General features: G+C 43.9%; 1 protein-coding gene across 1 annotated transcript in view; it reads left to right on the top strand.

Moving 5' to 3' along the window:
* The window catches only part of RASA3 (RAS p21 protein activator 3), a 501637-nt gene that overhangs the window by 311610 nt on the left and 175454 nt on the right, over positions 1-14573 (top strand). The window contains exon 5 of the mRNA XM_033949099.1: positions 9170-9246. Coding sequence (XP_033804990.1) covers positions 9170-9246 — 77 coding nt within the window. The remainder of the gene's footprint in view (positions 1-9169; positions 9247-14573) is intronic.

A 14573-nucleotide genomic window follows, 5' to 3' on the forward strand; every position in this document is an offset into this window, starting at 1 on the left:
TTGATGCCATCAACAATGGATGAATCTGTTGCAGTAACAATAAGATGCTTGAGCAGCAGACAAGACTTTTGTTGCCACATCAAAGGCAGACAAGATACAAATAATGTCATTTAACAGGCCTACAAGGTTATGCATTTGAGCTGCAGAAACCCGAGGGAATGGTACAGTTTAGGGGGTGAAGAATTTTTGTGCAAAAAAGAGGAGCGGAACTTTGATAGTATGTTATGATCTTAAGGTGGCCAAACAGGTTGAAAAGTTGATGGCAAAAGCTGAAGGATGCTTGGGTGCATAGAGAGAGGAATGGCCAGTAGGAAAAAGGAGATATTGATGCCCCTGTATAAGACTCTAGTGAGACTTCATTTAGAATATTGAGTACAATTCTGGAGATCACACTTTCAAAAAGATATAAACAGGATGGAGTCAGTCCAGAGGAAGGCAACTAAAATGGTTAATGGTAAACTTTTTAAGGCATATGGGGACAGACTTAAAATCTCAATATGTATACTTTGAAGAAAATCATTCTTGTTATAAGTGAAAGCTCTAGGGGACCGCCCTGAGGTTAAATGTCCATGTTCAAAAATTAATATTGGAAAAAAAACTAGACAATTTAAATTCCATAGGACGGAACATAAATCTTATCTTCATTTGAAAAGAAAAGAAGCACTTTTAGTAACACATTGCTTGACATATAACCATTCCTTTGAACAGTTACGCTGTATGATTATTGATAAAATTCCAGAATCAATAAGGGGGGGATAGGGAAAAAAAAATGGATAGATTGCTTACAGTGCTTACAACCTAAGGGATTAAACATGACAGCGAATTGGCAGATCTTCTTTTAACAACAGACTGAATAAGAGGTAAAATACAGGTTAGTAATACAAGACAGAGGTCAATACATTCATTGCAGATCATATAGTATATTTGACATATAGAAGATTGGACCCTATTGAGTTTTAAACATCTATCTAAGATTTATTTAAAATTCATTCAAAAAGTATGTTTGAATAATTAAATCAGATGAAAGAAATATACACATATAGAATCTTACAATTTATTTCATAACCATTTCATTTAGAATAACGCTAGAACGTAAGGACAATATCATTTCCAGTGAATATTCACCGGAAATGACGTACAAAAGCCTTTAAAATCAGAATGCAGAGTGCTTAGGCGTTTGCGTTTCAGAAAGCTTACTCTAATGGACTGAACATGCTGAGGCAGCATAAAAAGGTGAGCAGATAGTAGCGATGGGAAGGCTTTTACTTTAATAAGGAAGTTTTAAATGATCTCTTTGAAAGGTTTTAAGATTATCACCATTAAAAGTGTGTTCCGGTAATAGCCCTCATTTATATGAGTTGTCTGATTCAATAAATACCTAAACATTGTACAACTCACTTCATCAACCTACTATTTATCTACTACGTGCTCTAAATTTCTCCTGGAAACTTCCAGACTAACAATTGTAACTTGATACATTCCTGATTCTATGTACTGTAATATTCCTGAAATTGTCCAGTCTCCTAATTTGTAATCCGCTTAGAACCGCAAGGCACAAGCGGAATAGAAATCTGTAATGTAATGTAATAAATAGTCAGCCACTCTCCAAAAATTTTCTGATTAATTAAATAGTCAGCCACTCTCCAAAAATTTCATATGCATATATATATTTTAAAAAATTCTAAGGCATTACAAAATGTATAATATGAAATGAAATGCAATAGAATCGAGTTAAATTAAATGGAAATAAGGAACTTCAGGGCGGTCCCCTAGAGCTTCCACTTATAGCAAGAATAAGTTGGTCTTAACAAAAAAAATATAAATCATTTAGATATGTATAATTTATACTTTTTCCTTTTTTTATAGTATATGCAATCACAAAATATCAATTTCCTGAAGCAGCTCTTTTTATAAGGTTAGAGCGAAACGGAGATCTTCCGTCGTATCACTTCTGGATGGCCGGGTAGAGAACTACACCCGAGCTAAATACTAAACCTTATAAATAAAAGTCCTATAAAAAAAAAGGGGTGAAAGTATATTTATATATTTAAACACACATAATTTACACAAACATTATTTTAAGATGAGCCCATAGAGGCAAAATAAAAATTAAAAATTAAAAAGAGACACTTGGACCGATGATAGCCCGCATATAGGCTATTAGCCAAGACTGGTTCTAATGGCAAATAGCTGCGGGCACTTGAGATCCATAGTCTCCAATGAAATCTTTTGTAGAGATAGACTCAATCTAGCATTAGCCTATTTTTAGGAGTTATTAGTGTGTTACACTTTGAAAAAAACGGATTGATTACTTTGGAGGAAAGGCAGGAGAGAGGAAATTTGATAAGAGACATCTAAATATCTTTGTGGCATAAATACACGAGGCAAGTCTCTTTTAATTGAAAGGAAACTCCAGAGTAAGAGGGCATAGAATAAGGTTAAGAGGTGATAGGCTCAGGAGTAATCTAAGGAAATACTTTTTTTTTTTTTCTTTATTGAAAATTTGAAAACTTTTTCAAAACCAACAAGTGATATGTATAGCAGAAAACAGTTATAACATAACTCTTTGAAACAAAGCTGTCAAACTCAAAAAGAGAATACAGGATTCTCCCCCCTCCCCCACCCCGAGGTTCCGTGTAGCCCAAAAGCCATGGGTAAAATTATGTGCAGTGTTCTCGTGTTTCACTCAAAATAATATATGGTTTCCATTGTGCCAGTAGCCGACCCAGGCTATGATGTTTCATGGCTGTCAGCTTAGACAAAATCAATTTTCTGCACCACCTGCACCTGAGACGGAGTTGAGGCCTGACGCCATGCATCTGCCAACACTAAATGAGCAGCTGTAACCATAGTCACTATCATTTTATAAAACTTGGAGGGCACCCCAGCAGGTTTCATGTTTAATAACGCACATCCCATATGTTTTTCAATGATCACCCCACAGATATCCAGCAATAGAGAAAAAACCATATCCCAATAAGCCCGCCTTAGGATAGGTCCACCAAATATGTTAAAAGGACCCTTGGTCTCCACACTGTCACCAACACCTATCAGAGATGCTAGAATTAATCCTATGTAAACTTAGTGGGGTATAATACCACTGATACAGTAATTTGAAGCTATTTTCAACCATATTGCTTGCTATTGAAACTTTTAAGTAAAGAGCACAATGTAATCTTCTACAGTACTGCGCTGGTGTGTTTGCTGTAACAGAGCCTCCCAATGGGCAAAATAATGCATTGGCGGTTGATCATGATACACCAGCATGTGGTATATGCAAGAAATATAGCCTCTCCCACTAGACTCCACCCATAGTTTATCCCAGGCTGGATTAACTCGAAGGAGGTCCGACATGGCCTTTCTCTTGATAAAATCAGTTACTTGATTGTATTGAAAAATTTCTGCCACTGTAAGGCCATATTCTTCCTGCATGCGTGACACTGGAATCAGTTTACCCTCCACCAAAAATTGTCCCAAAGTAGCTAAACCCCCTGCCTCCCATATTCTATATCTAGAGTCTTTTGCCAGGGAGAAACTCCTCTGCCACTACCACTGGTGTTTGGTCAAAATAAATCCTACCATGAAATAATCGGTTCCTAAAAGAGGACCAGAGGCGTAAAAGTACTCCTAGCAAAGGATTAACACGGGGAGTAATATCTCAAATCCAACTCGGGACAAGACAGAAGAAGTCTTAAAGGAATATCCCCCAGAAACCAGACCTCCATTTGAACCCAGGTTTTGTGTATTTCCTTCTGCCAAGCAATCGGGTATCTAAGCTGCACAGCCAGATAATAATAGGGGTGGGATAGGGGTTCCCCAATTTTACTATCTCACAACTGGAATAACATTGCTTTTTGAATCCGCGGGGACCTGCACCTCCAAATAAAGGAGAAGATTCTGCAATGTAGGGTGGCAGAAAAATACTTAGGAAGCATAGTGGGCAAGGCCGAAAATAGAGAAATCTAAGCAAAACCGTCAATTTAATAGCATGCACTCTACCTAACCAAGAGATTGGCATGCGCTCCCATCTATCCAAATCCTCACGAAAATTTGCATTATATAAAGAAAAAAGTGGTGACAAGACACACCCCTGTCTTGTTCCTTTAGCCAACTCAAACTCTGCACAATATTCCCCATTCACTTTAAGCGCTGCCAAGGGTTTCACATAAAGCATCCTTGTCCAGGCTAAAAACTGACCAGTGATCCCCAAAGAGGACAATGTCCTAAACAGGTAAGGCCAAGAGACCCAGTCAAAGGCCTTTTCTATATCCACCCCTAAAATCAGAGCAGTCGCCAAGTTGACAACATGGAGAGCCCTTCTAATATTATCAAAGGTTTGCCTATCTTGAATGAAACCTGCCTGATCGTCTTTCACTAATTTCCCCATAACACATTGTAATCATTGTGCTAAAATGCCAGTGAATATTTTAGAGTCAGTCCCGAGTAGTGAGATGGGATGATAGGAAGCACAGTGAGTGGGGTCTTTACCCAGCTTCAAAATCAGAGTGATTCCTGCTAAACGCCATGACCAAGGCAACGTATCCCTCTCCTTAATGCTATTAAAAAATTCCATTAGAGGCTACACCAATAGAGAGCCAAAGCTTTTATAAAATCTACTAGTGTTTAAGCCCGTTACATTAACGGGTGCTAGAGTAGATCCTATCCTATGTCCTTAGTACCCTCAGTGCCCTCTTCCTATGTCCTTAGTGCCCTCAGTGCCTCCTTCCTATGTCCTTAGTGCCCCTTCCTATGTCCTTAGTGCCCTCAGTGCCTCCTATGTCCTTAGTGCCCTCAGTGCCCCTTCCTATGTCCTTAGTGGCCCCAGTGCCTCCTTCCCATATCCTTAGTGTCCCCAGTGCCTCCGTCCTGTGTCCATAGTGCCCCCAGTGCCTCTTTCCCATGTCCTTATTGCCCACAGTGCCTCCGTCCTGTGTCCTTAGTGCCTCATTGTCTCCGTCCTGTGTTCTTAGTGCCCATTGTCTCTGTCCTGTGTCCTTAGTGCCCCCAGTGCCTCCTTCCCGTGTCCTTAGTGCCCCAGTGCCTCCTTCCCATGTCCTTAGTGCCCTCAGTGCCTCCTATGTCCTTAGTGCCCCTCCCTATGTCCTTAGTGCCCAGAGTGCCTCCTTTCTATGTTCCCCTCACTGCCTTCCAGACTTTGTCCCACCCCCACCCTCCGAAGCCTGCCTCCCTCCCATCCCCCTGTGCAGTATAACCCTTGAGCAGCATGTTTCCATCTTTCCCCGCCACTACCGCTGCCATGCAGCCAACCCCACTGACTCTCCCGCCGCGAGACGACTGACAAACCTCCCAGCTCCAGCAGCATCCGCAGCACTCTAAACACGCTGCTTTGCGGCCTTCTACTTCCCTGATTTCCTCTGCCGCGTCTCTGTCTCTGATGATGTTGAATTCTTTGAAGGGGGGAGGCAGAGCATGTTAGTGAGTAAGAACTTACCTTAAAAATATTTTGAGGTACATTACGAGGTCAAGATGGTGTCGAAAGTACACGCCTAGCTGGTTGCTCCGTCCATTTGTTAGTCCCAGCGCTTGTAATTTCTCTCCCCAACAACGAATATGGGGAAGAAGAAAGGAGCCTCCCACCCTCACCCTCCAGCGACAGTAGTAGTTCCACAGCGAATGGTACAGACAATAATTGTCGGAGCATTTACTCACCCAGTGGATAACCCAAGTCTTTTGGTGGATCTCAGTGCAGAACCAAACCGGGTCTTGTTGAGCCCAGAGCAAAGACTGGTTCCTCCCCAACCCAGAAGCATTTCGGTGGAGGGAGTAACTGGAGAACTGTTACCCCGAGAGGGAATCACAGAGTTCAGCTTAGAAAGGATGGCTGCACTAGACTCATATGAAGAAAGTGCAGCTGATAATTACCAACCTTTACTCCACACTACAGGAGAGGCAAGGAGCGCTTCGGGAGGGAATATCATGAAGTTTGGGGAGTTGAAAAAAACAGAAAAAATAGATATGGAAGTGCTGTGGCAAGTTATATCTATTATGGATTCAAACCTTAAGTTGAGTGTTTCAGTACTCAATACTGACTATGGGACTATTTTCTCCAAGTTGGAGCAACAGGGTTTGTTGTTATCTAATTTTAAATTAAAAATTGGAGAAGCAAGAAGATAAGATCAAGGAAATGAATAGTTTGGAATTAGAACTAATTAAAGAGCGATCGTTTATAACATGGAATATAGAAAGTTTCGAGAATCAATTAAGGAAGAATAATTTGAGACTTAAATTTTCCAAAATGTCCTATTATATCTGTTGAAATATTGGCCATTCCTATGGAAAATATTTCAACAATAGTAAGAGCACAATACTTGAATATTGTCGTGTTTCCCCGAAAATAAGACCTACCCCGAAAATAAGCCCTAGCATGATTTTTGGGGTAGGTCTTAATATAAGCCCTACCCCCGAAAATAAGCCCTAGTCATAGGCAGCCGCTCTTTCCCCGCCCCACAGCCGAACCGCCGAACCCCCGCTGATCATCCTTCCCTCCCAACCAATCCCCACCAACCGTGACTATAAATACCTTACGGGAGAGGAGCGTCAGGCCAGCAGCACTCACAGGCTGCTTCACGGCCTTCTTGCTGGGGCCTTCTGTGTATTGATGACATCATCAGTACACAGGGCAGGCGGTTGACGGGGATGGCGTCATCAGTACACAGCTTGTGATTTGACTTCAGCATTATCAGCCTTCTTTCATTAGTAGGGGTTTCCCCAATTTTAAGCGCCTTCTATCAAGCTTGGTTTTCACAGTATGAATTCTCTGTCTGAGAGATGAACCATAGGTTGGGTTGGGTTTTGTTTTTGTTTTTTTAACTCTTTAGCAAGCTTGGTTGTCACAGTGTGAATTCTCTGTCTGAGAGATGAACACCACAGGTTAGATGGGGTTTTTTTGTGTGTGTTTTTACCCTTTAGCAAGCCTTTCTGTGGTGGTAACCAGTGCTATTTCAGAATGTATGTTATGACCCTCTCCCCAAAGGCTTTTAGGCACTATTATTGATGGCTTAACCTTAAAATGGCCACGGATCGCATGTCAATCACACAACTTGAGCCATTTACAGAATCGTGGCTATATGAAAGGTAGGCGCCAGAAATGTAGGCCAGAGTTTTCAAGGCCTATATTTCTTGCGCCTACCTTTCACGAGTATTGCATCCATGTAGGCGCCTTACGATGCCTATTGCTACTTCTGGCATTAACCATGCCTACAGTGATGTTAAGTGTCGTAAGGCGCTTCCGTAGGCGTGATAATGGCACTCTTTTTGGAGGCATCTCCATTTTTTAATGGTATTTAATTGGTTTTTAATTAGCACAGCCAATTAGTGCGCCAATTAAACCAACTAAATTAAGTTAAGTGATGATAGGGCACCTACTGCCACCTAACACAGGATACTGTTTTTAGAATTGGGCCCTTAGGGCCTGATTCTCCAAAGTGCGTCCCGATTTTAGGCAGCTGTAGGAGTCCTACAGCTGTCTAATCAGCCAATCGGGATGCACGTTTTTTAAAAAAATGCTCCCCAGGCAGGCCTGAAGGCGCCTCCGGGAGCCTAGGGAGACCCGCAAGATGCCTAAGCTCGCCTAAGGGCCTTAGGCGGGCCTTAGGCGAACCTAGGCGGCCCTACACATCTCCCTAGTAGAGGAGAAATGCTAAAATGTAGGCCAGCAAAATGCTGTTCTACATTGTAAGTAGATGCGGCCGCTATACTTATTGCAGCAAGGGATCTCTCTGCCGCTATAAGTATAGCGAGCCGCGGCCTGTCCGATCGCTGGCTGGAGGGTGCCCAATCCCTCCTGCCCTTAGAAGCACCCTCCCCCTCCCCCCCCCCGACAATATCGATCGCTGGCAGGAGGGTGCCCAAACCCTCCTGCCAGAAGATGCCCCCCCCCCGACAATATCGATCGCTGGCAGGAGGGTGCCCAATCCCTCCTGCCCGAAGACGCACCCTCCCCCCCTGGCGCTAACAACCCCTAAACCTCCACCCCACCAAACTAACCTTTTCTTAAGGCCAGACAGTTCTTGCCCGTCCAGCCAGCAGGCCTGCCTCGTCGAAATGAGGCGGGCCCGCCCCTTCCCAGCCCATCCCAGCCAATCAGGCCTTAGATTAAGTGGGGATGGGCGGAACCGCTATGCCTAAGGCCTGATTGGCCCAGGCTTCCAGAGCCTGGGCCAATCAGGCCTTAGGCTTCGGCGGGATGGGCCAGGAAAGGGCGGGCCCGCCTTAATTCGATGAGGCAGGCCTGCTAGCTGGACGGGCAAGAACCGTCTGGCCTTAAGAAAAGGTTAGTTTGGTGGGATGGAGGTTTGGGGGTTGTTAGCGCCGGGGGGAGGGGGAGGGTGCGTCTTCGGGCAGGAGGGATTGGGCACCCTCCTGCCAGTGATCGGTAGTGTCGGCGTGGGAGGGAGATCGGTAATGTCGGGGGGGGGCGGTTGGTAGTGTCGGGGGGGGGCGGTTGGTAGTGTCGGGGGGGGGCATCTTCTGGCAGGAGGGTTTGTGCACCCTCCTGCCAGCGATCGGTCAGGGGGCCGCGGCCCGCTATACTTATAGCGGCAGAGAGATCCCTTGCCGCGATAAGTGTAGCGGGCGTGTCTAATCTAACCCGATTCTCTAACCAGCGTCTGTAACATGGACGCCGGTTACAGAATCGGGGTTTAGTGTAGGCCGATTCTGAATAGGACACCACTCCCGGGCGTCCTATACAGAATCAGGGCCTAGGTGTCTTGCGGGCCTCGCCTTCAATATAGGCGGCCTGCCTGGGGAGCATTTTTTTTTAAAAATGTGCATCCCGATTGGCTGATTAGACAGCTGTAGGACGCCTACAGCTGCCTAAAATCGGGACGCACTTTGGAGAATCAGGCCCTTAGTGTTTCCTTCTATCTGTTTATATTGCAGAAAAATGCATACCTCTTTGTTATTTTAATGTGATTGTTGATTGTGCATGCTGTAGTTTCCACTAGAGATGTACATTTTCATTTCACTGAGTTTTGTTCTGTTGCAGTTTTTCATTACTATGTGTTATAACATGCTATAACAAAATAACACACACTAAAACAAAGCCAGACTCACAAAACAACAACAAATATTAAACTGAACTAAATGAAAATGTTTTCTTGCACTCCTGATTTTCACATGGAGCTTTTGTCATTGTGTTTTAAAGGGCAAGGTGCATCTAGAACTGAGGCTGAGTGAAGTTATAACGGACACTGGCGTTGTCTGCCATAAACTTGCAACACGGTAAGAAATAAAGTAAAATAATTTCCTCAAAGGATGGGTGATATCATTGATGGCGGCAGAGTGGAAAAGCTTCTGGAAAGCTGAAGAGATGTTTAGAAGTCTTTGCCTGACCCTTTCTAATTTACCTTTTATTAATCTGAATGACATTTTGGTTAATTGCCCATTTGGCTTTCAAACTCAACATGACACAAACTCTTTTGCTTTCAGCCCTCTATATAAGAACTTTAAATTTTGATAAGGGTTTAAGGTTTTTATTTTTTACTAGCAATGTTGGACATAGCAGAAGCCTTTGATTACCTGGATTACAAGATTTTATTGTGGATATTAAAATCGATAGGAATAGAAGATACTATATTAAAATGGTTTGGATCTTTTTTTATCTTAAAGAAAAATTCAAGTGGTCCAGTGAACTTGTGAGTCTGTATGGTTTGATATGCCTTTTGTGGTCTCTCAGGGCTCAGCCATATATTTTATGTATTTTAATGTTTATTTTATATATTTTAATGTTTTCCATGTGAGTTAACACCCACCCTCAACCATGCTCTGCATTGCTCGGAAAGTAATGAGGGTGTACAACCCACGGTAACCACTTGGTTAGGCTCATGTTAGCTTTCTATATCAGTCCTCTAGATAGCTTTTAGATCCAAACCCCCTTACATTTCCAGATCTGTGTTAAACATATTAGCAGTTATGTATTAAGAAATTATTTGTCTGATCTGTGTGTCTTAACTACACTGTAAGCCAGGGGTGCCCAAAAGGTCAATCGTGATCGACCAGTAGATCATAAAGGCAACGTGAGTTGATTGTGGAGCCCATCCCGGGCTCCGCAATAGACTCGCGTTGCCTTTGCGTTCTGTTCTCCCTGCTTCCCCAACGTCAGGCTAGGCACGTACAAGCACCGGGCCCACAGCCTTCTCCCCCCGCCCATGTCAATTCTGACGGAGAGGAAGTTCCGGGCCAGCCAATTGCTGCCTGGCTGGCCCGGAACTTCCTCTCCGACGGCAGAATTGATATCGGGGGAAGACTTGTGGGCCCGGCACTTGTACGCACCTGACTTGGCATCGGGGAAGCAGGGAGAAATCGGCAGCAGTAGCTTTGTGGGGGCAGGGAGAGAGAAAGACAGACAGAAAGAAAGGGGGCAGGGAGAGAGAAAGAAAGACAGAAAGGGGGGCAGGGAGAGAGAAAGAAAGGGGGCAGTGAAAGTGAGAAAGACAAAGAAAGAAAGGGGGCAGGGAGAGAGAAAGACAGACAGAAAGAAAGAATGAAAAGGGGCAGGGAGAGAGAAAGACAGAATGAAAGGGGGCAGGGAGAGAGAAAGAAAAACAGAAAGAAAGAAAGAAAGGGAGGCAGGGAGAGAGGAAGAAAAAGTTGGACTAATGGAGGGACAGAGAGAGATGTTGGTTGGGGAATGGAATGATGTCTGAAGCAGAGGAAGCATGCAGGAGGCAGAAAGAAAGAAATATTGGATTTACAGTCAGAAGAAGGAAGTGCAACCAGTGACTCATGAAATCACCAGACAGCAAAGGTAGGAAAAATGATTTTATTTTAAATCTAGTGATCAAAATGTGTCCAAATTTATATCTGCTGTCTATATTTTGCACTATGGCCTCCTTTTACTAAACCCAGGGAGCCTATGAGCATTGGGAGCAGTGCGGGGGGCATTTAGCACAGCTCTCTGTGCTAAAAACCGCAATTACGGTTTAGTAAAAGGGAAGGGAGTATATTTGTCTATTTTTGTATAGTTCTTACTGAGGTGACATTACATATTTTAATGTAATTTGCCTTGACCTCTTTGAACCCCCCTCCCCCCAAATATAAATGATAATTTACATTTTCTCTGCATACAGTGTGCTTTGTGTATTTTAAAATTTTATTGTTGGTAGATCATTTTGACTTGGTCATTTTTAAAGAAGCTCGCAAGCCAAAAAAGTGTAGGCACACCCTTCTGTAAGCTCATGAAACAGTGTTCCTCTGTATCTGAACAGCAACATATGCCTAGTAGTGCTGTAGAAATGTTAAGTCCTAGTAGCTGGCAGTTTTTAAAACCAAATTGCCTTAAAGTTTTAAATCATAAAAGTTATAAATGCAACGGCACCATTTTTAAGTGAAATTTTAATGGTGTGGAGAATTTAGGTTTGAAAATATAAGCTGTTGTGAACTCAATGACTGCCGAGGGACTTGTATGTTGTATTTATCTTTGTCTTTCCGGAAATATAGGGCCCAATATTTAGCTTGCAGGGCCCAATATTTAGCTTAAAGAGGTCAGCGGTTTTTAAGCTGCTGACGACTGTAAGCTGAATTAAGCCCAAATGTTCAGTGCTGGGCCATGCATGGGTTCTGGAATTGAGTCTGAGCACCAGATTCAGATCAGTGCTTGGTTAGCCTGGTGGACAAGTTAGGAGAGCCTTTTTCTATCCTAATTTTATGCGCTTAGGACAAAATTCTATGTATGGTACCGAAAAATTGTAGGCAAAAAAATGAGCACTAAGCTCTAATTCTATAAACAACGTTCCAAACTGGACACAGTTTATGGAATAGTGGCTAGCACTGGGACCTAGTATAAATCTCTGTACCTAAATTAGGCATGGATTAAGTGTAGTTTGGAACGCCCAAGACCCACCTTTATCCCTCCCATGGCCACACCCTCTTTTCAGCCGTGCACACTAGAATTTATGCATCTGTAAAATATACCTAGGAAGATGTATGCGCATTAGCACCAATAATTGATTATTATCATCCAAATATTGGCACTAATTGGTTCGTCATTCATTTAAATTGCATGTGGAATTTGGATATATGCCAAGATTTCTGTGTGCAGTTTTGAGCACCATAACTGGTTAGTGAACTGAATATCACTGTTAACTGGTTAAGCCCTGGCTTCACCCAAGATCCAATGTCAGACTTCTCAAGCACTATCTGGACAGTGACATGGTGGTCACAGGACACCTGCTTAAGTGCCACTGAATACTGATGGATGGCCAGCTCAGGTTTAACTGGGTTCAGCAAGAAAATTTCGATGATAACCTTTTTATTGGACTAAAACTACATCTGTGACTATATTTTGAGTGTTACTCTACTTTCTCTGGTCTCTCTGGAAATGCTTATCCAATTACATAGATAAATATTTGGACTTACAACATGGCTATCAGATTCAGGAAAAAAAGAGCATTTCTTGGCTGAAACCATTATGTGAAATCCTTTTTTATGAAACAAAGAACACTACAATAACAATATCAGCTGAAAACCATGTTTACAAATGAAAGCAAACTCCCCGGAGGACTGTGTTCTGATGTCCTCCAAGGTTACAAACAATATACCCTCCCATCCCCACAGAAGCCCCCCCCAACTCCACAACCCCCATCCTAACAGAGAGAACTATTGTGCAGAGACAGCATAAATATATTAAGCAGGTAAGGCAGAGTACCATTGTAATCTATTCAGAACATGGCTAAGACTCAGTGGTGACAAAGTGTCCAAATATGGAGTCCAGGTGTCTACAAAAGCTTTACTGCGGTGGCGAGAAGAAGAAGCCAGCCGAGCCTCCCAGCCCATGAGTTCATGCAGCCTATTTCTCCAAAACCAAAAGGTAGGTGGCTCAGAAGCAAGCCAACAACACAGGATACATTTCTTCCCCAAAATAAAACACTTACTGAGGAACAATTTCTCCGAGGAAGAGTACCCTGAAAGCAATGGGAAATGTGCAAAAAGCATAGAAAACACTGAGATAGGCACGGACACCCGAAGAAGGCCCTGCAAAAAGGCCAGCTCTGACAAAAGGCCAGCGCTGTATCCCTTGACAACCCCAAATACCATGATAGTAAGAGTTGACCCCAACAGAACATCTCCCACAAAGCTGGGTGTCCACACAGCCCATATAATATGCTTGACACTGAGAGCCATAGGCTCGCAAGACAGTGCAAAAGTGACATTCCCTCAAATCTGCATTAGAGACTAGGCTAGCGGTGCGTTTCAACACCCTCAACAAAAATACCTCCCCCAGATTCCTACCAAATCCCGCTGCCAAGCCTCCAAAACCCCTGGGGAAACCCTGGACGGGCTAAGAGTCCAAAGCTGTCAGTGAAAATAAGAAATCGAGACCCTAGTGTCTGAGTCTGCCACCAAAAAGGAGTAGAAACTGGTTCCAAATGCACCACCCAGGGACCCCTTCGGGTGGGATCCAACATAATGTCGCTGACAATAAGCAAAGAAAAAACCAGATCCCGGAACCCCCCAGGCAAGCAAAGCCTCACTCACCCGACGGGCCCCATCATGCTGCAGAACATGCTGTAAAAGCTCTACACTCCGGGCCCTCCCAGCCACCAAAAACAGATGGGCCCACCCCCGGAGGGAAATCCAAGTTCCCCACCAGGGGCAAAAAAACACTGGCAGAAGGATCCTGATTCCATAACCGAATAATCTGGTGCCACGTCCCCCTCAATGGCTGAAATAGAATGCTGTGCTTACAAGCCCCCGGAAACCGCAACAAAGGAGCATAAAGGAGGTGAAGAGGATAGAAATAGTCCCGCTCCAATGAAAGATCCATATAAAAGGAAGTGCCCAGCACCCAGTCCCCCAGATGATGTAACAAACAAGCTTTATTATAACGCCGAACATCAGGCACCCCAAGACCCCCCTCTGAAGTCGGACCAATTAGTAAAGGCCAGCGCAATTTAGGCTTCCGTCCCCCCTAGCAGAATCAGGATAGCATAGAATATAAGGCCTAGCTATCCCTTTGCAAGAGAGATAAAGGAAGTGTCTGGAGAACATAAAGCCTCTTGGGGAAGATAATCATGCGGAACAGGTGAATCCTACCAGACAACGAGACGGGAGATCCTGCCATGTAACCAGTAAAAGCTTAGTATCCGAAAGGAGCTTATCAACATTAATACAATACAGTTGAGCAGGATCCATGGTGAGCTGGATCCCCAGGTACCGAAAGGAAGAGTCCGCCCAGCGTAACATAAAGCCACCTCGCCAATGCCGCCGAAGAAGAGACGAGGAAACCAGGGCCTCCGACTTAGCCAAATTCAGAGTAAAGCTCGAAAAGTCACCATACTCACGTATACTGTCCATCAGGGTGGGTAGCGACTGCTGAGGGTCTGTCAAAAACACCAAAAGCTGCCACTTTAAAATGAGAGGCCCCCAGGGCCAGACCCCCGTATATCCTGATTAGATTGGACTTCCCGAAGCAGAGGATCAAGAGAAAGCACAAACTGCAGCGGAGACAATGGGCACCCCTGCCTGGTACCACGACGAATACGAAAAGAACCCAAGAGCTCCCCATTAATAAGAACCCGCGCCTCCGGATCAATGTATAGTGCTCGGAA

The sequence above is a fragment of the Geotrypetes seraphini genome, chromosome 6, assembly GCF_902459505.1.
Source record: "Geotrypetes seraphini chromosome 6, aGeoSer1.1, whole genome shotgun sequence".
NCBI lineage: Eukaryota > Metazoa > Chordata > Amphibia > Gymnophiona > Dermophiidae > Geotrypetes > Geotrypetes seraphini.